The sequence below is a fragment of the Narcine bancroftii genome, chromosome 12 (assembly GCF_036971445.1).
Source record: "Narcine bancroftii isolate sNarBan1 chromosome 12, sNarBan1.hap1, whole genome shotgun sequence".
Taxonomy (NCBI): Eukaryota; Metazoa; Chordata; class Chondrichthyes; order Torpediniformes; family Narcinidae; genus Narcine; species Narcine bancroftii.
Window position 1 is genome coordinate 12,251,668 of NC_091480.1, and position 26,712 is coordinate 12,278,379.

At 38.2% G+C, this 26,712-nt stretch overlaps 1 protein-coding gene across 6 annotated transcripts in view; it reads left to right on the forward strand.

Moving 5' to 3' along the window:
* Positions 1 to 26,712, forward strand: part of axin1 (axin 1) — a 393,099-nt gene that overhangs the window by 299,039 nt on the left and 67,348 nt on the right. For 5 of the 6 annotated variants that reach the window (XM_069906859.1, XM_069906860.1, XM_069906858.1 and 2 more), the window contains one exon: positions 3,069 to 4,047. In XM_069906859.1, the coding sequence (XP_069762960.1) occupies positions 3,170 to 4,047 (878 nt within the window). In that variant the 5' untranslated portion in view covers positions 3,069 to 3,169. Of the gene's footprint in view, positions 1 to 205; positions 303 to 3,068; positions 4,048 to 26,712 lie in introns of those variants that run through there. The other variant, XM_069906861.1, reaches the window with a different exon arrangement.

Genomic DNA, 26,712 nt, shown 5'->3' on the forward strand with positions numbered 1-26,712 from the left:
GGGTTCAATTTGCCAACCTCGTTTAAAAATTTGTATTTTTCTTTTGCAGGTGGGGGGGGGCAATGCATTTTCAATTTGTGTGATAGACCTATCGAGATGTTTTGTGAACTCCATGCAGTGCAGATACTAGGACAGGGGGCGCCATTTGGATTGTCCTAGATAGGGCCAGGGGATGTGTTATGTGTCTGAGTGTGCGAGAGATTGAAAATAACAAAGAAAGTGTTGAAGTCTTTTCCTGTTCATAATCTGGGACTTGAAAGACCTTTTGGTGCAGGCGGAAGTAGAGCGCAGCTCTTTCAAAGGTAGGCCGTGAAACTAAGCAATGCAATGGGAGGTCCTGGAAAATGTGCAAAGGGGGGCGGTGAGTTGAATCGGACTTGGGGGCTGATGCCAATCATTTCTAGATCAAGTTTAGATTAGATTTGCGGAGTGTTTTTTTAAAAGCAGGATCTTGGATGGATTGCTGCAATGATATTCGCCGCGAGCCTGAATGTGGTTCAAACCAGGGGCTTGGACAGTTTCTACGAGAACTGCAAGTCGCGAGAAGGGGTCGCGGTTCCCATCCCCCCACGTTGGCGGAGAGGCGAAGAAATGAATGTGATGCGGGCTGCAGATGCATCAGTCAGATCAAGAGGACTCGTGCAGAAACATCTCCTGAAGTGCAAGGTCCAGCGATTCCAACCTGGTCTGAAATCTCCGCAGCTCAGATCACCATAGTTCGAAGGTGGACCATTAAAGATGTGCCCCTTCAGGAAAGAATTCGTTGGGAAAAGTATCGAAGCAGCAGATGAAAGAGCAATTGGAGGGGGGGTCAAAGCCTCAAACATGCCGACTGCTTTTAAATGAAGGTCGATGCTTACCAGTCGAGTGTCGTTTGATTATATTCGGTAGATGTCATTCGTATTTTTAAGGTCTGTTTCAATTGATCTTGAATTTTAAATTCAACCCTGTTTGCATTTTAGTGCAGATGATGGCGGTTTCATTTCTTCACACTTGTATTCTGCAACACAAGATGGGTTTTTTAAAAAAAAACGTGGATCAGCAGTAGGTTCCCCTGTGGAGGGCATGGATTGAAAAGTAGGCCACTCTCGATCCAAAGTAAATGTTTTAAGTATTCCTGGTGTTCAGATGTTTTCAATTGGCACGAGTAAAATCTTTAATCCAAGAAATTAGGTCTGGACAATTGTATGTGTATGCACATACGTATATGTACATATAGTTTTAATTCCTATAAATATATATTATATATGTGTGTGTTTGTGTCTGTCTGTATAAATGTATAATTCCATTATATATATATGTATATGTATATATTTATATATGTGTGTATATGTATATATAAATATGTATATGTATGTGTATATGTATATATATGTATATGTGTATATGTATATGTGTATATGTATATGTGTATATGTATATATATGTATATGTGTATATGTATATATATGTATATGTGTATATGTATATATATGTATATGTGTATATGTGTATATATATGTATATGTATATATGTGTGTATATGTATATATGTATATGTATGTGTATATATGTATATGTATGTATATATATGTATATGTATGTATATGTATGTATATATATGTATATGTATGTATATATGTATATGTATGTATATATGTATATGTATGTATATATATGTGTGTGTGTGTATATATATATATATGTATATATATGTATATGTATATGTATATGTATATATATATATATATATATGTATATATATAAAATAATGGAATTAAAAACTATAATAATGTCACATTTTTCACCTACAAGCGAATTTTGGCAGCTAACAAAAGGTTAGAAGCAATAATTTTTGGACATAATCTGTAAATAATTTTGTATTGTTCATTGAGATTTTTGAATTGTGATTGGAAGATATCTGTCAAAAATTAAAAGCAAGATCCTCCATTTGAAGGGAAAAGTTACTCTTCAAAAAAAAATAGATAAACAAAGCAACATCTATTGTAACATTACATTATTTAAATGCATTTGAAAGCTACTTAATTATTTTTCGGGTGGAATGAGACAAATTGCAAGGTAATTGCATTTAGCCAGAACAGGAACTGTAATGAATTGATTGATATAGAATATTTTTTCTAAATGATCTTGGTTAAATGGTGAATGTTGCCTGAGAAGCAAAGACCCACACCCTGTTCATGATGTAATAGGATTTATTGGACAGATGAAGTTGGGCTTAATGTAATTTTTGACGGTCCATATCTTAATTCACTCAAATTTTCTCAAATTTTGGAGCAAATTATAACCACAATTTTGTAATAATCTTGCTGTGAAGCAAAGTATGCAGTTATTTTTGTACTTATTTAAAATAACAGCTTTAGTTCTTAAATTGTATATAAATCTTTATCAGATTTATGCTGTACATTGCGACACAAATCTTCTGCCAGAAAATATTGCAGACTTGAATACTGCTCTAGTTTCCCATATTATGTTTCATCCAACAGAACTGACACCAAATGGTACCTCCCTAGATCAATTAACTGCAGGTTGGATTAGCTGTCGCTGTAGACTGAATATCCTTTGAGATTGAAAGTGTGCAATTCATGAGCTCCTCTTTGTGCATTTTAGTCGTCCAACATAAAATTCTAATTGGAATATTGTATTTGTTTGGCTGATAACAATTCATTAATTATGGTTGTATAAAAGGTTTTGCTTGAAATGTGAAAAAAAATTGAACCATTTTTCTTCCAAAGAAATTATAAATTGAATAGGTGCTCTATTGAATTATTGGGAATGTTTCACCTTTTGGAGAGCAAACTTTTGTGTTTGAGTTGAAAGTAATGTAACACACTGAATATTGGTGAGAGTGATGCTAACAGGGCACTGTAAAAGATGGCCCCTTCCCATGTTTTCAATTGTCGAAAATGTTATTGGGGAAATTATATTGGAAAAGGATGTGTATTTTGACCAGAGATTTGTAGCTGAAGTTATCCTTGTTTCTGACCTATATTAACTTTGAAATAAAGTACATTATATTTGCTGCTGTGTTTAAAAAATATTGCAAAAACTAACTTTGTTTTTAATTACAGGAAGTGCATAATACTACCAATTTTTCTCTGCTTGAATACTTGACCTTTGGAAGAATTGGGATTGTACTGGATTTGGTGCTGTGCGTGTGGTCACTACAAAAATGAGTGCGAGGGGGAAGGCCTATTTGGCAGACCTCGGGGGCAGCTTCACTGAAGATGCACCAAGGCCACCTGTCCCAGGTGAAGAAGGTGAGCTGGCATCCACAGACAGCAGGCAGTTAAACCACAGTTACTACCCTATTAAAAATGATGGGCTGAAAAGTGAGGCTTCCACAGCAACCCCGCGAAGGCCAGATTTGGATTTGGGTTATGAGCCAGAGGGAAGTGCTTCTCCAACGCCTCCATATCTGAAATGGGCAGAGTCATTGCACTCTTTGCTGGATGATCAGGATGGAATAAATTTATTCAGGACTTTCTTAAAGCAAGAAGAATGTCCTGACCTGCTGGATTTTTGGTTTGCATGCAGTGGATTTAGGAAACTGGAACCTAATGATTCTAATGAAGAAAAGAGGCTTAAATTAGCAAAAGCCATATACAAGAAATACATTCTGGACAATAATTGTATTGTGTCCAGGCAAATCAAACTGGCCACAAAATGTTTCATAAAGGATTGTGTTATGAAGCAACAGATAGACCCTGCTATGTTTGACCAGGCCCAAACTGAAATTCAGACGATGATGGAGGAGAACACCTATCCTTTATTCCTGAAGTCTGATATTTATTTGGAATATACAAGGACAGGTGGAGAAAGTCCAAAGTTATTTAGTGATCAGAGCTCAGGGTCTGGAACAGGAAAAGCATTATTGGGATATTTACCCACTTTGAATGAGGATGAGGAATGGAAATGTGATCAAGACACAGATGAGCAAAAAGGAAGAGACTTGGCTACTGTTAATAGAGTTACGCAGAAATTGCTCATGGAAACGGCACCACAACGCGCTGGTCCAACCAGGCGATTTGACGAGACTCGGGACTACAGGTAAATAGCTTGTTTTTATCGGATCAATCTTGAAATGTTGATTGGAGTCAAACCTATTGTTTTGTCACAGGCTGTATATTTTGTGGCAAAGTCGCGCTGGAGCAGAATTGGGCCTTTAAAGATTTCAGGTATATTACAGATATTTAGATGTATGTTGAGTTCATTTGTTTTTGTTCTGTGTGAAGCTTTCACTTTTTTTTGGCTCTAAAACTTTAAACCTTTCAGCAAGTAAAATGTGGTTAAATGTTGCAAGTGCTATAATGGTAGAAGAGATTTTCTCGTTAGTTTCTTGTTTGAAGTTGATGTATCCTCTTTTCCTATTGCTGATAACGATTTCAGTATGTGTCAGTCGACCAAAATCTGTATTTGTAATTAATAATTCCAAACCATTGAACTAAAGTTGGTTAATTCTTCTGCTTTTAATTTCAGTTGCATTTATCACTATTTTATTTATTAATAGCTTTACTCCATTGTCCTTACTAAATTATTAAATAGCATTCTGCTTTTGTAGCTCTAAAAATATTTGTTCAGTCCAACTTATTTGTAACAGTTCAGCACAAATCAGAAGAAAAACATTTCTTAGAAATGGTTAGATTGGTAACAATCCAGAGTAGACTTGCATTGAGATGTGTCACTCATTTTTATCAACAATATTCTCTTGGTTGAGTCAAAATTGTAAACTTGAATTCTCACCAGTAGTCTTGTGGTCAATCCAAACTTGTTTTCAGAGCTTGAGGGGATATAATTTAGAATGCATTCCAAGATCTGGTAGTATACAAAGCCAAGCTTTGCACTTGTAGTGATGTAGAGCTTGTGGTGATTCATTCAATACTCCAAGGAATTGAAAAGTTCTAAAATATATATGTGTAATTGGGCAGACTTAGAAATTGCTGTCAATGCTTCTCTATTTAGCTACATGTATTGTTGAATGGTAATCAACCAGTAAGTAGCAAGTACAGTATATTGATAAAAGTTTCAAGTATTTATGACCTGTTTTTGCTCTAACAATTCACAGAATATTGTGCTTCATTGCATGAGATGTATGTAAGCTTGGAATGGTGGGTTGGGTGTAATTACGGTTACATTGCGTAACCGTAAGAGGTAATTTTTGTAGATGGCACATGCTGCAGAAAAATGTTTGAAATGCGTGCATTTTAAAATAGGATCTTTTAGCTTTGAGACCTCTTCATTTCTAGATTTTGAATTGTCTAGTCAGTGCCATATAATCATACGAAAGTTGAGCTTTTGAAACAAGCACTGTGGGGGGGAATATTGGGCACTTTTAGAGGCCATCCAAGGTATTGGGACACTTGGCTTGATGCTGGATGTGGAATTTATTAAAGGATGGACCAAAATCTGTATGTCCTGTCCTGTAATTGGCCAAAATGTTTTGATAAGCACCTAATTTGAATGAAATATTTCATACTTGAATATCTTGGCACTTCTAGCATTTTTTGGTAAATGCTTTTTGTTTGGCAAATTAAGGAGTCCAATCTTAATAAACAGAATTATTGAATTTGATAGAGTCCTAATGGACTGTACAAAAGTACAGCATCTGCAAAATGGTCACCCTATAGGTGGTTTTTGTTAAGGAAATTAAATGTTTATGTTAACCTCACACTCGTATCCCTTGTTAATTTATCAGCCAGATGGCTTCATAATAATGTAGTACCCTTTCTCAAATGCATCACTCTGCAATTTTCAATTTTATTGTAACAAAATAATAATACCATTAGTGTGACTTTTTTCAATTTAATTTCTAGTGAAAAGTCTGTCAGTAAAATCATTGCCTCTCTCCACGAATGCTGGGTAATCTAAGTGTTTCCAGTATATATATTTTTTATTTCAAATATCCAGTATCTGTAGTTTTAAAAATTTTATATTTTAATGCCATTTGAGCTGCGCTCTTACTCAAAATTGGGGGATTTTCCAATATCTTTAAGTATAAATGTCTGTATCACTATTTCTGCCAAAAGGAACTCGTTTAAGTTTCAAAATGCTTTCATCTTGCATCCTGCTGGTTGTCTGGTGCCTGTATAAAATTTAATCTTTTCCTCCTCCTCATCCGCAATTGGCAGAAATATTTTGGCCAAGATAAAGAGCCAAATGTGCATGATGTCGAAGTTTCAATTCTTTTGACAATATCAGATTAAATAATTCATTCACTTTAACCTTGTTTGCCAAAGGATCGAAGTGCCTGTGTATTGACAAGTCGATTACCTTTAAGAACATGGTTGAATTAAAGCAAAGAAAAATCAGATCTAATCCATCAGTTTGTCTATACAACTTGCAGTCAACAAGCTTTGCTCGTGTGGCGGTCATTATTAAACAACCACGTCCTCTTAAATGTCATTTCAAAAGAGTTATTAAATCAAGCAAAAAGGAATTTGAGAATAGGGGCAGAGGTGCAAGATTGAAATTTTGTTTGAATCATTGAGTATGTTCCCTTAATTTAGCCGATGTAACATTAGCTCAGCAGTCGGCAACTTGTTATCTGCACCAAAGACTTCACAGCTGGGACAGAAAATTTTTCTTACAAAAGGTATGTTTTGGAACACAAAATCGATGGGCCTTTTCGCATAGGCAAACTGCTAAATTGGTGAGTGAATGACCAGTTTTGAAATACTGGTAGAGCCATATACATTGAACCAAGAAAAATTGGTTCCGTTCAACCTTTAACATTACCAACCCAGTATCGCAGAGCTAAGGGAACCAACCTCCAGTGATGTCCTGAGTGGCTTATTACGTACTTGCAGGCAGTGAATGGTTTGTTCTCGAAAGAGATTACCCACACCTCACTCTCCTGGTTGGTGGGCTGGGGGGGTGGTGTGTGTGGGTGTTGAATGAGAAAACATAATCGATGGGTCTCGAAAGCAAGGAGTCTGAACGCAGTTTTGTAGTAAATTATTTTATTTAGGAAAAGCGGGCATAGAAAAATGGTAATGGATAATATGCTGTCATGCACACAATTTATGGCGAGTTTGGGAAAGTGATAGTGGGATTGAAACGCATACAAACGTGGGAAAGTTTTACCTGAATCCTAGATTTGACACTAGGTCTGCCAGATTTTGAGCAAGCTGGTCTGTGGGTTTGAACAGTCTGAAGCCCACTCCCCCACTGACAGTCCACCACCAGCCCCCAACGATAGATAGTGGTGATTAGTAAGGGGTTACTTGGGAGGTATGTTAGTGGAAAGAAAATGTTTCAAATTCACTTCTATAGATCAATACGCTCTTTTAGAAATTGTTTTATTAAATTGTGCGTGTATTTTCCCACGCTCTATTAGTAGTTGTGAGTTGATAAAAAGCAACATTTGGTAGCAAACTTGTGTCCAGACTCGTCTCACACAGACCTGACACTTTCTCAACACAACAAAGACCAGTGCGAGGACAGACAGCGTTTCTGTCGGGGTAACTCACCATTATCATCCTGATTTCAACCTGGCATACGAGAATGGGATAATATTTCTAAGCCATCTTTTGGGAAAAACGAGTGGATCTAATGTGTCATCAAATACGGCTTGCTGTGTAAAAAGACGCACTGACCCATAAAATTCTGGCTTTGTTCGTTTCAGTGCAAACGACTAATGCTGACATTGGAGGCTCTTCATAACGGGGTGGGGGGGGGGGGAATCCTGCGAATGCTGTTTTTTTTTAAAAAAAAAACAAAACATTTTTTGCTCTTTCCATTCTCTGCCTCTAAGAACCTCCCACACATGCAAGAACGTCATCCATGCATCACTAATGCGACTGGGCATACCGGATCGTCTGTTCATGTTGGAGCCAATCCTAAACAGATCAGCAATGATACACCCTCCCTAGGTGATTAATTCCCTGGTTGATTTGGAGCCCCCATACTGGTTTGGGAGCATTCACATTGGTACGTGAACCAGCAAATTGCCAGTTAATTACTGGGTTCAAGTGCCAGTGTGAGAGGCTATTGCTTGCTGAATTTGTATTTAGTCATGGTCAAATTGATCCTGTTTGGTGCAAATTTCTTGCAAGTGATGTACAGATGGATGACTGGGACTAATTATTCAACAGGTAGATTTAAACTCCTTGTATTAAATAGTGCTAAGTATTGGAATAAAGCATGGATTTTTAAAAATGCACAACAAACTAGGGTTTTTTTTAAAATTTAAGATTACCTGCTGTTCAAAAACAATTTTCTTTTCAAAATGAAAGAAAAATGGAGCTCTTGCCTGCAGTTATTGAATACAGGTAATTTCTGTGTTTATGATCAGTCAGGTAATGGAAATAGGCTCTTAGATTATGGGGAGTGAAGCTTTTCCATTTTTTTCTTAGCATTATGGAAAATGATAATGCAGGCAAACTTTTTAGGAATGCAACCCACTTGCAATGCATGCTTGGTCTGCACCAGTGACACCTATAACCTTTGTGTTTGGAGCAAGTTAAATTATGAAGCAAGATCTAATGTGCTGTGAACATTTTTCACATCCATGTGTTGATGTTCTTCAATGTATCAAAACAGACATACAAGCTGCCCTGTTTGATTTATGGACACCTGTACATCTGAACAAACTCCCATAATAAATTTAAAGCCCATATTTACATTTAATTCGACAGACAGCAGAACTAGTTTCCCCTTTTTGTGTTTAGCCATTTTTAAAATTAGTCTTGTGTGCTTTTGATGCCATTCATTACACTGCAGGTATGGTTATTCTATCAAATTTCTTTGTGTAATTTTTAATTTGTGGACAATTGGCTCATGAGTATGTGGGGGGGGGAGGGGGAAACAGAACCTGGGGACAGGTTTTTTTATTTGGGGAATAAAAAAGCTACTACATTTACTGAATGAGGTGGGCTCTATTGGAATGTAATGTGAATTCGTATAGTGGCTGTGAGACAGCAATCTTGGTTTCACTTTATTGTCCTTTTATTGAGTTGAAAAAGACTCTATAAATGTTGCAGGACACTAGAACGTTGGGAACAGAAGAGAAATGTGCATACATTCAAGATGAGCAAATACTCCTGTTCTTGGTACACTAGTTCTTTTAATGGCTGGCCTTGAATTTTCTTATCTGAGTGTACAATTTGCAAGTTGTTTGGTTGGTTTTAGCATTTGCAGACAGATATGTTGTGTAAATTTCTTTGTTTCCACCAATGGACGAAACTTTGAAGCTGACTTTGACACATTGTGAAGTTCCTCAGAGCAAGCTGGATTTGAATTCTGATCGCTGGCACTATAAAGACGTGGCACTGACTGCTATATCAACTGTGATGCCCCCATGTTGGACTTTGTTTCATAATGATCAGGTTATTGTTTTTTAAAGATTATGTTTGAAGCAAACAACTGACAAATCTGGAAGATTTTGAAATCGGCCATTTTACTTAATTTACAGATCACGGACTTAATCATCTAAAACTCTGATTTTAATTCTTGTCTTGAGCAGCAAAATGACATGGGAATAATGTCTTGCATCATGTATTGCAATTATTGGGAATGAATGGAATTTAAGATGCATAACCAAGGCTGTAGAAAACGTGGAGAATGACCAGATGAAAATGCTATATAATCAAAGTACTGCCCCATTCCATTTACCAAGAGGAGATGCTTAAAGGTATCTTGACCCAAAATGTTGACTGCCCATGGTTGCTGCCCGATCTGAGTTCTTCCAGCTTCTCAATGCTTGAGAGTTGCAACTGAGTGTCTCAACTGAGGAGAAATTTGACAAATTTTGGGCTTTTCAAACTGGAATTATATTATTAACAGATATTCATTGAACATTTAAAAAAAAAAATAGCTTGAGTTGGCCACTTGGTCCCTTAAACCTGCTATGCAATATAATTGTGGCTGATTTAGTCCAGACCTCTTCTGCTGTGCCAGTTTTCCTGAGCCCTCAATAGAGATGTATGGAAGAAAATGGAGGTGGTAATTCTAATTAGTGCTTAAATTTAATTTGCCAGAGAACCAGACTGGAGTACATTTCACCAAAAAAAAACCATATTCCATATAAATGTTGATTGGACATCTAAAGTGGGCAAGTCTATCAGGTGGATTAGAAATAGGGGGCATTGGAGAAGAAAGGTAAGGACATTTCGTCTTTCTGAACATTTAAAAGCATTTCCTTTTGAGGGGTAAAATGTAACAACTGGCACAGAAAAAAAACATCTGTTTTCTATGGTATTTGTTGGGGGCTTCCACTGTGATAATGAGCTAGAATGAATGCAGTCAGAAGAGAACCCAACTGCAAGGCCAATCTATTAATTAGTATTCACAAATATTTGGCAGACTTCAGCAGGCCATTTAATGGCCTGCATTTAATGGAAGAATGTGAAATAGTACTGGTTTTCTGTGTTGGTTCACTTGACCAACATTTCATATGATTTAAAAAGTACACTGTTTGATCAGCTGAGTTTCTCCAGAATTGTTTTTACTCCTTGCAGCACTGGATTCAAATACTTGTTGGAGCTTCTCGAACCTCGCTGCCTCAACAGAACATCAGATCAGAATTTTTTTGTTATCATGAACATGTCATAAAATTAGTAAGATCAACTGAACAGACCTAAAGTATTTTGCATTGTCACTGCATAATACAATGAATTCAAATGTTCCTTCTGTCTATTTAGAAATGTTGATAGTACAGTTAAACCACTGGTATCTGGCACTTGTGGGGATTGGTAGATGCCAGTTAAGTGTGTTTTCTGATTGCTTGAGATTCTCTTAGTGCTTTATTTATACACCTGCATTAAGGATAAACAGTTGAAAAGGCGTATTATACTGTACTTGCTCAGAACAAACTTCACTTGATTGAATATATGAACCTTTAAACATTTTTACTTTTTATGTCACATTGTTTGGAAAAAATTCAAATGTTGCGGCACTTGCAGGTTCCTCCGCGGAACTGCCCGAAAGACTAACAATAACATCATAGTTAATTAACCTTTCCCCAGTTTACGGAAAAGCCTCTGGCTAGGGCGACTCTTGCTAAGCAAGGATGAGGAGACTCTGAGAGTCAACTCAATGGCAAATGGTATCAACCTGCTCTTCATCCTGGGCGACGTCATTGCTGTTTCATACAACTTTATTCAAACAGCTACTATCAGCAAAGCGCAACCAAGGCTGAATATTTGCTCAATCTTCAAAGATAATATACTTCAGAGAACATTTGCTTTTAAAATTTTGGACTGGTTGATTTTTTTTTTAACCGATTATTTTATTTTTATTTTTTAAGTTTCTCTTTTTTGCTTGAATTCTGGTTACCAGGGGTTTTACTGTCTAATTAATGCAGTAAGCATTTGCATTTTTTTTTTACATAGTTGAATATGACAATTGCCAGACTGCTATATTGGAAGAGGAAGACAGTCAGGCTATTAAAAATACATTTGTCTGCAGTTAGGTTCAGGCAATTGCAAATCATAAGAATACAGATTTTTTTTAAAAAATCAGTCGCTATTCTTTCAGACCAAACAGCTGGTCTTTTGAAAATGTATTGTCTGAACATTAAATCAGTTAAATTGTAATTGTATATTTTTATCTAACAGTTAATGTTTCTGCAAGTCTACTGTGTGCAGCAAGGTTATTGGTCAAAAGTTTAAAATCCAACTATCACAGCTAAAAAGTTCATGCACAACTCTGAAAACTATTCAGTGTACTGTTTCTTTGAACATAGTACGGTGACTTATTTTAATTATTGAGTTTTTGGTGACAAGAATTTTGTGGTGGATTCAGAATCTGAATTGATCGAGCATGAGTTTTATAGAAGGGAAATTTTCACTCAAGTCGTCAGAAAGACCGTTGTATAGCCAACATGAAAGTGACTCTTTTAAAAACTATATAGTGTTTGAATTGAATCAGAATTTGTCATGAACATGTCACAATTTGTTGCAGAGTTGCAGTGCAAATATGACCCAAATTATATTTAAAAATGTAAAAAAAAATCAGTACCATTTCATAGAAATTATTTCAAATGCCTAATTTAGTATTAAAACTGTTACTGAAATGTTGTATGTAGTTCAGTTTTTCTAGGCAAAGTTGGTGAGCATTGAAGTGTGCAGTCAGACAAGCTTTTGACATTTCCCTTAAGTTTTTATTCACATTTTCAATGAGGTCCCCTCTAATTCATCCTGAATTGAGATTGAACTGCTGGTCTCTTCCAACATGATCCCTTCACCATAATTCTGTCTAAAGTACCTTGTGTGTTCTCTCAAAGGAAAGATAATTTTGGTCACTTAAGTAGCATGGTCCAGATGTGGCTTGTCTCATTGGTTATCTATTTCTTTGCTTTTCCAACTACTACTTGGCTTTCTAAGAATACCAAGGTTCTTGGAACTTCCATTTTCTGCTTTTCCTCATCAATGTGTTGTTACACCTCATAGATTTGTATCCTGTCGCTTTACTTGACTGAATTCCATTGCATCTTCATCACATATTAGTTTTCCACCAGGCTTTGCAGAGTTAACATTATGGACCTTTCATTTGAATGATTCAACAAAAATTATAAAAGCTGAGCCCATTTTTGTAGTGCTGTCTGTTGACCAATCCCTAATCCATTCTTGTATATTGCCTTCAGTCTCTCTCTCTCACACAGAACAGCACCCATACATTTGCTTCCTTCTGACCTGAAGTAGCTACAATGATACTTAACCTACCGCAAGGTTTTCTTTGACTCTCAATCCTAATGGAATGCCACGTTCAGAACACTAGATATTGTGGGAAACAAGCAAAAAAATTGCAGAGGCTTTAGCAAGAGATATTTGTATCTTAGCCATGGGTCATGTACTGGAATCCGAGTGGGTGCCTTTATCTTGTGCATTTATTTCATTGATGCATCAACAGGCTATAGACCACTGAGCCTAATTCACTGAGGAAAGTTACTGAAAGGGATTTTGAGATAATCCATCTGTTTCAAAAGGCAAGGATAATTGAGATGGCTTTCTGCTTAGAAAATTGTCTCGAAATTCATTGTCTTTTGAAAAGGTGACCAAGGGCCTTGATCATGGCGAGGAGATAGATGTTGTTTGCATAGCTCTTCGCAAGGGTTGTGATAGGATCTTTCATGGTACGCTAGTTCGGAAGGTTAGATACACAGCATATGAGGTGATTATAGACAATCGGATCCAAAATTGGCTTGCTGGAATGAGATGAAATGGGATGGTAGTGGATTTTTCTGATTGGAGGCATGTAACTAGTGGTGTACCACAGAGATTGGTGCTGGGCTCACTTGTCACACAAGTTGATAAGTGTAGGTGGCAAAATTTCTACATTTGCAGTTGATACCAAAATCAGTGTGGTGTACAGTGAAGAAATTTGTTTAAGGCCACAACAGGATGCAGTCCAACTGGGAAAGTTGTCCAACGATAGCAGATGGAATTAAAGATAAGAGGATGTTTCTTGAGAAATGTAACTAATGCAGAACATTCACAATGGCAGGCCCCTGGGAAGTGTAGAACGGAAATACTTAAAGGTACAACTTTACAGCGACACAGTAGGCAAATTGACGCATGGTACATTCATACAATATGATATTGAGAACAAGATTTGAAATGGCGGCTTGTGCAAGATGATCAGGAGATTAGATTTGGATTATGAAAAGCTGAATATTATTTAAAGGGTGAAAAACTACAGCATGCTATGTGCAGAGGGACTTGGGAGTGCTTGTCATGAATCGCAAAAAGTTAGGTTGGAGGTGCAGCAGGTTATTAAGAAGGCAAATGGAATGTTGGCCTTCATCGCTAGAGGAATTGAATTCAGGAGTAGGGAGGTAATGTTGCAACTGTATAAGGTACTGGTGAGACCGCAACTGGAGTACTGTGTCCAGTTCTGGTCTCCATATTTGAGGAAGGATGTACTGGCTTTGGAGACGGTCCAGAGGAGGTTTACTAGGTTGATCCCTGGGATGAAGGGGTTGACTTATGATGAAAGATTAAATCATCTAGGATTGTATTCGCTTGAGTTCAGAAGAATGAGAGGAGATCTTATAGAAACATAGAGGATTATGAAGGGTATGGATAGGATAGATGTAGGAAGTTTTTTTGAGCTGGCCGGGGAAACTAAAACGAGAGGACACAGTCTCAAGATTCGGGGGAGTAGATTTAGGACAGAGATGAGGAAAAATAGTTTTTCCCAGAGAGGAGTGAATGTTTGGAATTCTCTAACCAGGGAAGTGGTTGAGGCTGCCTCATTAAACATATTTAAAATTCGGTTAGATAAATTTTTATATGATAGAGGAATTAGGGGATATGGGGAGAAGGCAGGTAGGTGGAGTGAGGTCATAAATTAGATCAGCCATGATCGTATTGAATGGCGGAGCAGGCTCGATGGGCCATTTTTGGCCTACTCCTGTTCCTACTTCCTATGTTCCTATATTGTGCTATTCTGGTTACCATACTGTAGGAAAGATGGGATTTTAAATGAGAGGCTGAAGAAAAGATTCATAGGTATGTTGCTCAGAGTGGCTTAAGTTGCAAGGAGAGACTGGATAGCCTCGGACTGATTTCCCTCGAGTGAAGTCTGGTGATAGCATGAAATCATGAAGGGACATGACAAGATTGTCATGCATTTTTCTCAGAATAGAGTTTAGAACTAGAAGGTAAAGATTTGAAGGCAGTTTTTCCACAGGGTGGTGTGTTTTTTGGAAGAGCTGCCAGAGAAAGTGACAGGCAGGTGCAATTATGTTTCATAAATAATTTGAATGGATAAATGGATGGAAGAGTTTAGAGGATTTTAGTCCAAATGTAGCAAATGGATCAAACTCTGGAAGATACATTGGTATGGTTGAGTTGAGCCGAAGGGCTGGTTTCAGTGCTACATAACTGTCTCAAATTGTATATTGATCTTGTGGATCATCAGATTTGAAGGAATTTTGAGTAAAATTTTAGGAATAATGTAGACATTTAAATTCTTTGTGTTAACCTACTGGCAACTTCAGCGTGTGTAAGAGTATAGGAATAAATTCATTATGTAATTCCAGATTACTAGTGTCTTTTTAAAAAAAAAAGTAATTGATTAAATCTTTTTTCATAAAGTCATTGTAAGTGTGGAATAAAAGGAAGAATATTTAGTATTTCTAGATTTCATCCATGTACTGTACACTTAAAATTTGCAGCTTTATTTTTGCATGAATTTTAATTTCCACCATAAATTGAAGCATTTTCTGGACGGCAGCTGACGAAAATTGGGAGCTGATACAATGAGTGAAACTACTTGTCTAGGCTTTAGGGCAAAAGATACTGTCATCATTCTTGACCAAACATTAAAGGATGGCAAAAGGTACTACATGGGACTGGAATGAAGTATAAAATTATTGGCAATTTTTTAATAAAGTTGGTACATAGATCAATGAAGATTGGACAGAAAGGAGAAATGTATGGGAAGGAAAAGCGGGGTGAGTGGAGTTGGGTGTGGTGGGGGGGAGGCAATTAAAATCTGAAGAAATTGAATATTTGTGGCAAAGATGTTGACGAACAGTAAATTGAATGTCATTCATTGGCTACTCTGGCTATATATATATATTTTTTAAATATATTTAGTTATATTTATATTTATATATGTATATTTATATGTATATATGTATATTTAGTTTGTATCTGTCATGCAATGCAGAAATGTCTCTTGTTTCACACGTGCATCAGTGAGGATGCCAGATTAACAAAATTAAAGGTGGATTTTGGATATGCATACTTGATTGTATTTTCGACTGTTTCTGCAGCATTTTAAAATAACTGACTGGACAGTTGGTATTTTTGACAGCAGACTGACGCATAATAATAGACTCAAATAAAGGTTGACTAAGATTACAGGCCTTGCAAAGTTGGTCTTTGTACAAATTGTTAAATTCCATTTTATTTGGTGATGGGAGTATTTCCTTTGAAAGATTTAAATGTCGAAGGACACAATGAAGCTTGACCCTTTTTGATTGAGTTATTCTCTATCCAAATACTTTATAATTCCATGTCAATGCATTGATATTTCAACATGCCTCTGAGAATATTTGGGTATTTTTAAAATTGTGAATTATAAAACATTTATTGGAGAAAGTTATCTCAAATTTTCTCTTGGAACCTGCTGCTAGAGTTAGAAAAAATACAGAATCTTGTTTGCAGCAGGTTTTCAAAGCTTTCTCATTAAAACTTTAAATCTTCTGAGTTCACCAATCCTCTGAGTAAAATATTGGGATTTATAAATAGACTTTCCATTTGGTTTTTCTCCTCGTTACCGTGGTTTTTGAATTGTCAGGGTTTGGCCATTTATTGCTCCTACTCAATCACACTTGAGAAAGTGGTAATAAGTCGAGGCCTTGAACTGCTGAAGTCTTTCTGGTGAAAGTGGTGCTTCTGTGCAGTGTGCTGTCAGATTTGGACCTGGTGAAAATTGAGGAGTAGTAAATTTCTCAGTTGCTGGAGTATGATGGGGAAGCCCATGTCCTCAGAGTTGAAGGTTACAAGTTTGGGCAATGCTATTGAATTAGCAAGTCAGCAACTGTGGTAAATATTATAAATGATGCCACTCATTTTGGTGGAGGAAGAAATTAATCTTTAGGTTGGGGTATATATCCTGCGAGTTCTGGCAAATGAAGATGGTCGTAGATTGGAATTGCAATTGTCAATGTAAAAAGCTTTTAAAGTATCAGAAAGTGAGTTGGACTACAAAATATCCAGCTTTCTGCCCCTTTCTCCATTCTGCCCCTTCTGCTCCCCCCCCCCCCCCCCCAATGCTGGCATAGAAATGAAATGTTAACCATAATTGGAGGTGGTTGTTGCCGGACTGTTGTTCATACACAGATGAACTCATTAAAATATGGTGTTTGATTAGCCAGTTTACCAAGTTTGGTTTTATGTGCTCCCTTTGAATGGATTGTCTCTGTTTCCAGAATTCCTTTTAAAGTAACCAGGGCTTTGTTTTCTAACCTCTTTTAAAAGTTGCTTTATTCTATGCCAAACAATTTATTTAAACTCTATGGGGCACCATTCCCCAAACTACCTTAAAATTAATTGCAACCATGTTTCCTGTGCTCTTTTACTCACCAGTTTTACTGGAAACTTAAATTATAATGAGAAAAATAATTGGTTAGTGTTAATAGGAGTAACATCCCACATTTGGGGAAAATAGAGATGTGGGATTATTAAAGTCCTGAGGATGTCTGATTCTATTTTAATGGTGTTTTAAAATAAAGCAAATTTGTTGTCAAAAACTGTGTAAAGTACAGAGCGCTTTCCATGAAGCAATTTTGTTTTACATTAAAATCCTCAGTATCCACCACCTATGGGGATTACGGATGTGGGTTATGCAAATTTTCCAGTTGCCTGAGGCATACTCTTACGATGCTTAACTAATACACCTGCATTAAGAATAAACAATTTTAAAAAAAAAAAACAAAAGACAGTGCAAAAGGTAAAGTAATTTGGAAAAGAAAATCAGTATTGCAATCCCTAATTATGTAAAGTTCACTTTAATTCCTGTAATTTACAAAATTTAAATTTGAACCCCAAGTACTAGCGCTGTAAACGCATTGCACTAACTCTGACACCAACCATGCCGCTATCATAATTAACCCCCACCCCAGTTTGCAGATGAAATCTTACTGTATTCTTAATACTAATAAAGATTAAGGCTCTTACTAGGCAGGAATATTGAGCCACTTTGGGAGAGTCACCCCAGCGGTGAGTGGAATTGGCCGGCTCGTCATCCTGGGCACTACCATTTTATTCAAACACAACTTTATTGAAACTTTATTCAACCAACTGCTGCAGGTGGGGCACAACCAGGGCACTCCACTGGCTGAATGTTTGCTCCTAGCTTCACCAAGGGGTTATGTTGCTTCAGAGAACATTTACAACATTAAACTTTTTATTTATTCTTATTTATTTCATTTTATTTCCTCAATTTTTTGCCATTTGCTGGTTGCTTGAATTCCAGACACCAGGGATTTTACTGTAGTATTTGAAATTGACAAATAAGTGAAAATAATACGACAGTGGAGAAAGCAAATGATAAAATGTCATAAAAATCAATGAGCCTCTGAACTTCCCTGGCTTTTCCCTGCACCCCTTTTTGAATAATGTCACAACATTTACCACCCTTCAATCTTCTGGCACCTTGCCTAATCTCCCCTGGAGATTTCCTTCATGTGCATCAGGGCATTTAGCATCTCCTCAACGGTAATGCTGAATGAACAGACAAGGTGCTAGCATTTACTGCTCCAAGTCCTCCAGATGTCTTTCAACACAGTAAAAAGAGAGAAGTACTTATTGAGGATCTTGCTCATCTCCCATGGCTCCACACAGAGTTGACCACTTTGATTTCTCTTTTTTCCCCTTCTAGTTATCCATTTCCCTTCATGTAGATAAAATCTCTTGGAATTATCCTTAATGTTATCTGCCAGAGCTATCTCCTGTCCCTTTTTTTAAGTCTGCTTCTCTGTTTCTGAAACTCCTCCAACTATGCAACTTGTACTTGCCCGATGCCTTGACCAGAGCCTGAATTTCCTTCATGCAAGCTTCCTGACTCTCATGGGAGAAGAATAGTGGAAAAAGATCATTAGATATTTGGAGGACTAAGCAAGTGATGGAATTGAATTTCAAAGGAACTTTTCGAAGGCAATTTAACATGTACTTGAGCCGTACGAGGGTGGAGCTGATGTATTATTAGCCATGACTTTATTAAATGGCAGAGCAGACACAAGGGGTCTCATTGCCTACCATGTCTTAATGATTTTATTAGTAGAATATATTGTTTTCTGCCAAGTCTTTACATTTCTTCAGTCAGTATGAAATGCTGGCTTTTATTTTTTCCCCCACAAGATGCATTTTCCTACTATTGTGGAAAAGAAAGCAATAAAGGTGATTGAAAGTAATACCATTTAAATTTGCAGTATAGCGGTTTTTGGGCTCTGATAAAATTGCATTCCTATTAAGCAGAATATACAATGTTGGCAGATATCCAATCCTGGTTTTGATGCACTTATTGGAAATCATTTTTGATTTTTACATTTTGATTTGGTTTGAAATTCAGAATGAAACCTCCGGTTCTAATGCCTCTTCATGCTTTGAGCAGCAGACAGAAATGTCAGTTGCAACTCTTGCTAATATTCTAGTTGAATGTAGTTCCTCGTCCGTGAAGCAGAAATGGAATCTTCAGAGTTAAAAAAAAAAAGTGAAAGTTGCTTTTAAGGAGCTGGAGAATCAGAAGGACCAAGGTGCAAACAGGAGTCATGAAATGGAACCACAGAACCTCTGCCAGTTATCCACTTAGTCACTTGTACTCATTCTTAAGTTGTGCAAAGTTTTGAACAATTGTCCAGTTCCATTTTGGAACAGATTTATTGCTTTCATCATCCCTTCTGTCAATAATTGTGAAGGGGAATCTTTTGTCAAAATTGGCAAGAATGGGGTCAGATAAATGTTATTGTGATGGCAATGAGGCAGAATAAATATGAGTCCATGATTTAAGATTGCTGTTTGCAACATTTGCATAAAGTTAAAGTTTGTACAAGCTGCTGTTATGGGATTGAGTGCAAATTAGATAGTAAACTCTTGAACGAAACAAAGGAAGTTGATGTACAACTTTATTGAGTATTACTGGGCTATCGGCTCAATGGCGTGGATTAATAGCGTGAGAGAACAGGTGTGCATTTTCATAATAAGGTTAGAAAGGAGATCTTAAAATGATGATGAAAACTGTTGGCTTACTCTTAACCATATAACCGTTTACAGCACGGAAACAGGCCATGTCGGCCCTTCAAGTCCGTACCGGTTCACTTGAACAACTCCACTCTTAAACCCCAACCACAATATAATGCCCTTCAGGGAAAGGATTCTCAATTTTGTAGCTTGCGAGATGCCTCTTGTAGAATTGGGACTACACTTTTAGTTTTATTACGACTGTAATATTGATATAGAATCATATGTAATTGTGGAACTGGAGTTTTGCGCTGTAAACAAAAATCAGCTCTGGAGTTACAATTGTGAACTTTTGTGTATTTTTAATTCTGTTTGATGTATTACTTGCATTATGAAGTCCATTCACTTGTTGCATTTCACAGAATGACTTCAAGCATAAATGTTATTTTCAGAAATCAAGTTGGAGCTTGGACTTGTCCTCTATTTAAAAAATGGCCTTTAGCCCATCCATCTCCTTGATTTTGGGATCGAGGTAACTGAATTGGGATTGTCAGCGATTATAAGGCAGATTTAATTCGTGCTGGTTTGCTGATGAACAACTCTGGGCATTTTTTTACTCTCATGGTTTTCTCTTGGCTGGTCAGGTTGAAACACTTTTTTCTCTCCCCTTCTGGTGCCTCCAGTATAACATTTGGAAATAGTTCAATGGCGAAAACACTGAGCCACATCTAAGTTTCAGGCTTATGGAAGTTGGAGACTTTTTTTGTGCCACGAATGGACTCTTGCACATCAGCTTCAGAACTCTGATCATGGCTCAGTTTTGGGGATGAAATCTAGCTAATGCTCAGTGGGTGCATTATGTAAGTAGTCCAATGTTAATGTTTTCGAAGGAATTACAAATTATTTTTTCAGAGATTAGTTTATCATGACTTTCAAGAATGGTATTTTGTTTTAAAATTTTCTTTGGAAATACAGTCTTCCATCTAAAGTTTACTTTTCTCAAAATGTAACGTTTTTCATCGAATTTTATCCTGTGATAAATCTCTGGCAAATCTTCATTCAGCTGATGCATCTTAACTTGGCGTTTTGTTTGACGAAGAAGTGCGATACCTATCCTATAGCTGTGATATCTTTAATTTTTGTAATATTCCATCCCAAATATGCTAATTTTGCCAAATAAGTAATAACTGAAGCATAGATTTCTAGAAATATTTTTTTCCATCGGTTATAATCTGACTGGAATATTTTAAAATTTAATGTCCAAACGACAGTATAATTATAATTCGTGTCAATTGAGATTTTTTTTAAAAATAGTGCTCAACTTTCCTTTTGTTTGCTACCTCACGTTTCTACTGAAATACTTCACACAGGACAAATGCTGAATTGTATTTATCCTGGAAACACTAAAGAATGACTTTTTACCTTGAGCTTTAGCCTGGTAATACTACTTGCAGATGATTGAAAGCTAATCCTCGTTTGGAAGCTTGAGTTCCATGCTGGTAAAGAATCCAGTTCAGTGGGTACACTAGATAAATAGTGGTTAAAATTCATCATCTTGGAGCATTATTTTGATTTTTTTTTTCCATTTTTTTTCAACCCCATTGAACAGTGTACAAGTCTTTACATGAAATACATCAGCATATCAATTTAAGGTACATTGATAATAAATGTGATCAATTTGTTGTAATATTTATTAGCACTGATCTATTGAATTTATTGTCTATGCTGCAGATTTCACTCCAAACGCATTCCATTGCATTTTATTACATTCTTTCATCGAACTGGTAAGCATATCCTTGGGACGAACCTCCATGAATCAGTGTCTGTACATGAGTGCACATTCACAGAGGTCTTGTATCCGAGAATCAAGGAAAATGAATAGGCCAACAGGATTCTATAAACGTCATTTTCTAAATATCTTTAAGGTTGTGAGGTATACTCTGGCTGAGCTGACAAATTGAATGTACTGCTTCGGCAATGTACCTTAAGTCATCATTTGTTATGGCATTGGTTAAAAGAATTGAGAAAGAAGCTGCTTATCACTTGGAACTTTTTCATCCGCATTGGTTTTTGAGGGGAAATTAGTTTGATATTGTTGAATGGCAACAGGAGGTCCTTGAGTCACATTGGCTCTCCCTGAGAGCAATATAGCCAGACCCAGTCCTCCATTCTTTCATATTTATTGTCAGAGTGCAAATATTCCATCACATACAACCCTGAGATTCTTTTATTTGCAAGTGAGGCAGAATGACCACTTATTGGTAGTGCAAAAAAAAGGTACACAGTGTGCACATGTCAACAACTGCAACATACGGAGGAAAAAATAGTGCAAAAGTAAGAGTCCTTAAATGAGTTTGTTGTTGAAGTCTGCTGGTAGAGGGGTAGCAGCTGTTTCTGAACCTGGTGATGCAAATCTTGTGGCCACGATACCTCTTTCCTGATGTTAGCAGTGAAAACAGCGTGTGCTGGGTGGTGTGGATCCTTGATTGTTGTTGCTCTCCGGCGGAAGTGTTCCCTGTAGATGCTCTCGACGGTGGGAAGGGGTTTGCCTGCAATGTCTTGGGCTGCGTCCACTATCTTTTTGCAGGGTTTTGTGCTCAGTGGTGTTAGTATCTTCATATCAGACTGTGATGCAGCCAATCGGTATACTTTCCACCACACATTGGTTGAAATTTGCTAGGGTTTCCGATGTCATACGAAACCTCTGCAAACTCGCTGTATTGTTGCTTTCGAGTACTGTTGGTTAGTTTTGAAAAATACTTGAGTGCACTACCTATTGGGTGTATCCTGGGTATTGTTTATGTGGGTCACCTTAAATCTATATCCTCTAATTGTTGACCCTTCCATCAAAGAGAACACGATCCCTCTAGTCATGTAGTTTTTATTTCCATTTGCTTCAAGCAACCATCTTCTCAGCTCAAATGAAAACAATACCTTTCTCATACTTTTCCTGCACTTGAAATATTCAATTAATTTTTTAGTTCTTAAAGCAGTGACCAGAACTGGATGCATTTTTTAACTGCAGTGAAACAAATGGTTTGTAAGGATAAATATTGAAAACAAATGCTGTTGAGGGCTTTTCTGCCAACATTTCCTTAGGGGTAAATGAAGTCTTCTGGCCCAACTTTCTACATAATGTCTGAATGCCTATTAACCTGCACCAAAATGGTGCTCCTGTTTAAATATTCTGGTCTTGAACTCCAAGGTTAAAATATTGAATCTCTCCCAGTGACCTTTTGCTGTACCTGGTGCAGAGAGTATAAAGTCTACAAAGCTTAAAAATAACTTGGTCATTATTGCATCAAGCTAAAAGTTGGAAATAATTCTGTATTTCATACAGAAATTAATACATCATTTTAAAAATGAACACAAAATTGACAGAGTATACAAATTATATAGTGCTTCGTCTCAAACTTTGATATTTGAAGTGCAATGTGATGTATTAAACATTATCTACTAAACTGTTGGAACCCTTCACGTTTCATAGACCAGGTTTCATATTTCTCTTTAGTGAGTAATCTTGCTGGCTGTTTGTAGGCTGTGAAACTGTCTGATCAATTTTGAGGATCTTGTTCTTGGTACAATTTTACTCAGATTACGCAAGTTGTAGTTCCACTGCATTGACTACTGTTGGTTAAGTGAAATGTTAAATTTCCAGGTCTGGCTGTCTTCAGTAAAGTGTAGTGAATTCCTTTGAGTTGGAAATCCAATGTGACCAAGTCGAGTTTATTGTCATCTGATTGTACAAGTACAACCCAACGAAACAGTGTTCTCTGGTCCTCGATGCAAAAACATGCAGACACATAACACATGTACTGCATATGTATTATTTGTCTTATTATCTATTAAAAATAAATATTTTGTACAAATGAGTCTCGGAGGGTCAGTGCGAACTGTTCCTTTGGTCGTTCTGCATTCTCACTGCTCGTAGGAGGAAGCTGTTCCTCTGCCTGGTGGTGCTGGCTCTGATCCTCCTGGATCTCTTCCCAATGGGAACTGCAGAAAGATGCTGTGTATAGGGTGGAAGGAGTCCTCAAGGATTTTGCATGCCGCCTTCATACAACAATTCCAGTAGATCATGGGGGGGGGGGGAATGGAAGAAAGAGGAGATACTCCATTGATCTTCTGCCAGTCTCATGGTCCTGTTGATTGATTTCTGATCAATTTCTCTGCAGAAACCGTACCACACTGTAGCCAGCCAGGACATTCTTGATAGAGCTCCTACAGAAGGTTGACATAATGGTGGCTGGTAGCCTTGCCTGGTTTAGTCTTTTCTGGAAGTTTTTTTTTAAGATGGCGACGCATGAAGTTGTAGCGGATTGGTCGAGTTCTGTGCGGAAGCAGGGTAACGTGGACTGCTGCAAACCACTGAGTGGATCACGGGAGATGTGTGGGAGACCATTGGAAGCTCTGCTGGAGAAGGCAGAAGTATGGAAAACAGGGTGGCATCAGGGTTAGACTGAGAGTTAATCCCTTCAGACTTGATCTCCTGACTATCTTACTCTCCAATGTAAGATCGCTGCATCTGAGCCAGAGAGAACTGCAGGGCTGCTATGCGAAAACATGGCTCCAAGGCACCATTCCAGACAGCGACCCAGCTGGATGGCCTTGATTCCTTCAGGGCAGACAGAGATGCTGCTGCTGTTGGCCATATTCTATGTCTGTTGTGAAAACCTCCTGGTGAAATGCAGACCCTTCTACTTGCCCAGGGAATTCCTGGCCACGCTGATTGTTACAGTCTGTGCTATGCCTTTGGCTAATTAGGGTGAAGCAATGAAGGAGCTTTATGGTGCAATCTGCGAAGACCATACTTCTCACCCTGACAGTGCCATGTGATTATTGCTGGCAACTTCAATCACGCCAACTTCAAAATGGTCTTACCACAGTTTTAAAGCATGTGAACTTCACGACCAAAGAGAACACCCTGGATGAGGTAGACACCAACATCCCTAGCATGTTCAAGGCTGCACCCGTCCCCACCTGGGTACTTGGATCACATGTATGTTCTGATTTTCCTGACAGACTGCTGGCAAAGCAAACTAGACCAGTTTGCAGGGAGGTGGTGGTGGGCGGCATAGAAATGCTGCAAAACTACTTTGAGACCCAGACTGGAACTGATTCAGAGAGGCAGCCACCTACAACAGTGATGTAAACATAGAGTAGACCAGCTCAGTGACTGTCTAGATCAGCAAATCCATTGAGGGTGTCACAGATCAAATGGTTACAACTGGGGTTAGCCAGAAACCATGGTTGGATGCAGTGGTCTGGGCATTTCTCAGACTTTGTGATGCTGCCTTCAAGGCAAAGGATAGGATGGCACTAAGATCAGCCTGGTCTGAACTCTGCTGTGCAATCCAGAAGGCAAAGCGAGAGTATGCACAGAAGATCCACAGAGAGCTGTGCAACACCAGTGTCACAAAGTGAGTGTGGCAAGACTATTGCAGATCACAAGTCAACCTTGCAAATTAAGGACTATGACACCTCCCTTCTGGACAGACTGAATACCTTCTATGCACAATTTGATGAGAAGAACCAGATGATGGCAAAGAAAACTCGTGTCCCCTGATGAACGGGTCCCCTGCTGAGATGACTAGAACACTATCCAAGGTGAACCTATGCAAGGAGGCAGGTCCAGAAAACATACCTGGTCAGATGGTGAAGGACTGTGGAAATCAATTGATGGAGATCTTCACGGACATCTTCAACACCTTGCTGCATGGTTCCCATGGGGTTCAAAACACTCCATCCCAGTACCCAAGAGGGCAACAATAATTGGCCTTAATGACTACTGCCCAGTGCTGATGTAGGCAGTCACTGAGATCATTGTCTCCTCTGTTTACATGACTCTTGTAAGTGGCCACCTCCCTGAATCCGCTCCAGTCCATGGTCTCAAAGCTATCCTTGGTAGGACTCCACCCCTCTCTGTAACTGGATCCTGGACTTCCTAACAGACCAGTCTGTCTGGGTTGTTGGCAGAATATTGAGCATTGTCACCTTGAGTACTGGCACACCTCAGGGCTGTGTGCTCAGCCTGCTCCTGTTCACTCTACTGGCCCACAACTGTGAGTCTCAACGTGGAAGACAATGGAGATAATGTTGGAGTTCACTTAACGAGTGACCCATCGTGGACTCTCAACATCTCCTCGCTTGTCAGGAAGGAGCAACAGCGTCAAAACTTCTGGGAAGACTGAAGTGGCCAAGGTTACTGGCCACCATTATGTCAACCTTGTGATGTTTGCAAAATGGTCATGAAATGAACTGGATATCTTTTAATGTTTGGAGAGAAAGATTCTACCCTTTCTCTAAATATTTTGTGAGAAGGTTCTTGGATAGTTGTGTCCAAGTGTTCAGGCGCACTCTTAGACAGGTAGTCATAGATCCATTTGGGCTGGAAGCACCATCTCAGGAGCTGAATTGCTGGAAAAATTTTTAGGGCAGTAGTATACATTTGAATAATTTTTATTCTTGTGTGAGGGATAATAGAGGATAAAGACTGAGGATAGTTCTATCGCTTTTCATTTATTCTCTCCACCCTCGTGTGCAACGAGGACAGGATTTCCCCTTGTCCTCACCTGCTACCGCATTAGCCTCTGCATCCCACAAATCATTTTCTTCCACTACTACATGGTCCCGCCACCAGGCACATAATCTCAACCCCACGGACCCCAAGCCTTCTGCAGGGACCACTCTCTGAGACTCCCTTCTCCACTCATCCCTTCCCACTCATTACCCACTTGATACCTGCATCTGTGACTGCAGGAAATGCTACTCTTGTCCCCACACCATTTCCTTCACCACCACTTGAGGCCCCAAACAGTCCTTCCAAGTGAAGCAGCACTTGCAAATCTGCAGTGTCATCTATTGGCAGTCTCCTCTGTTGGAGATTTTGGATGCAGGCAGACTGGCAGATCATTTCACTGTTCACCCTTCCTCTCTCTGCTGCATCAAAGGGGGCCAACCATTTCAATTCCACACTCCATTTCCATGCCTTATGTCTGTTCATGGCTCTTGCATTGATAAACAGAGGCCACCTGCAAATCGCAGAACCACTTCATATTCAGTCTGAGCATCCTCCAATCGGATG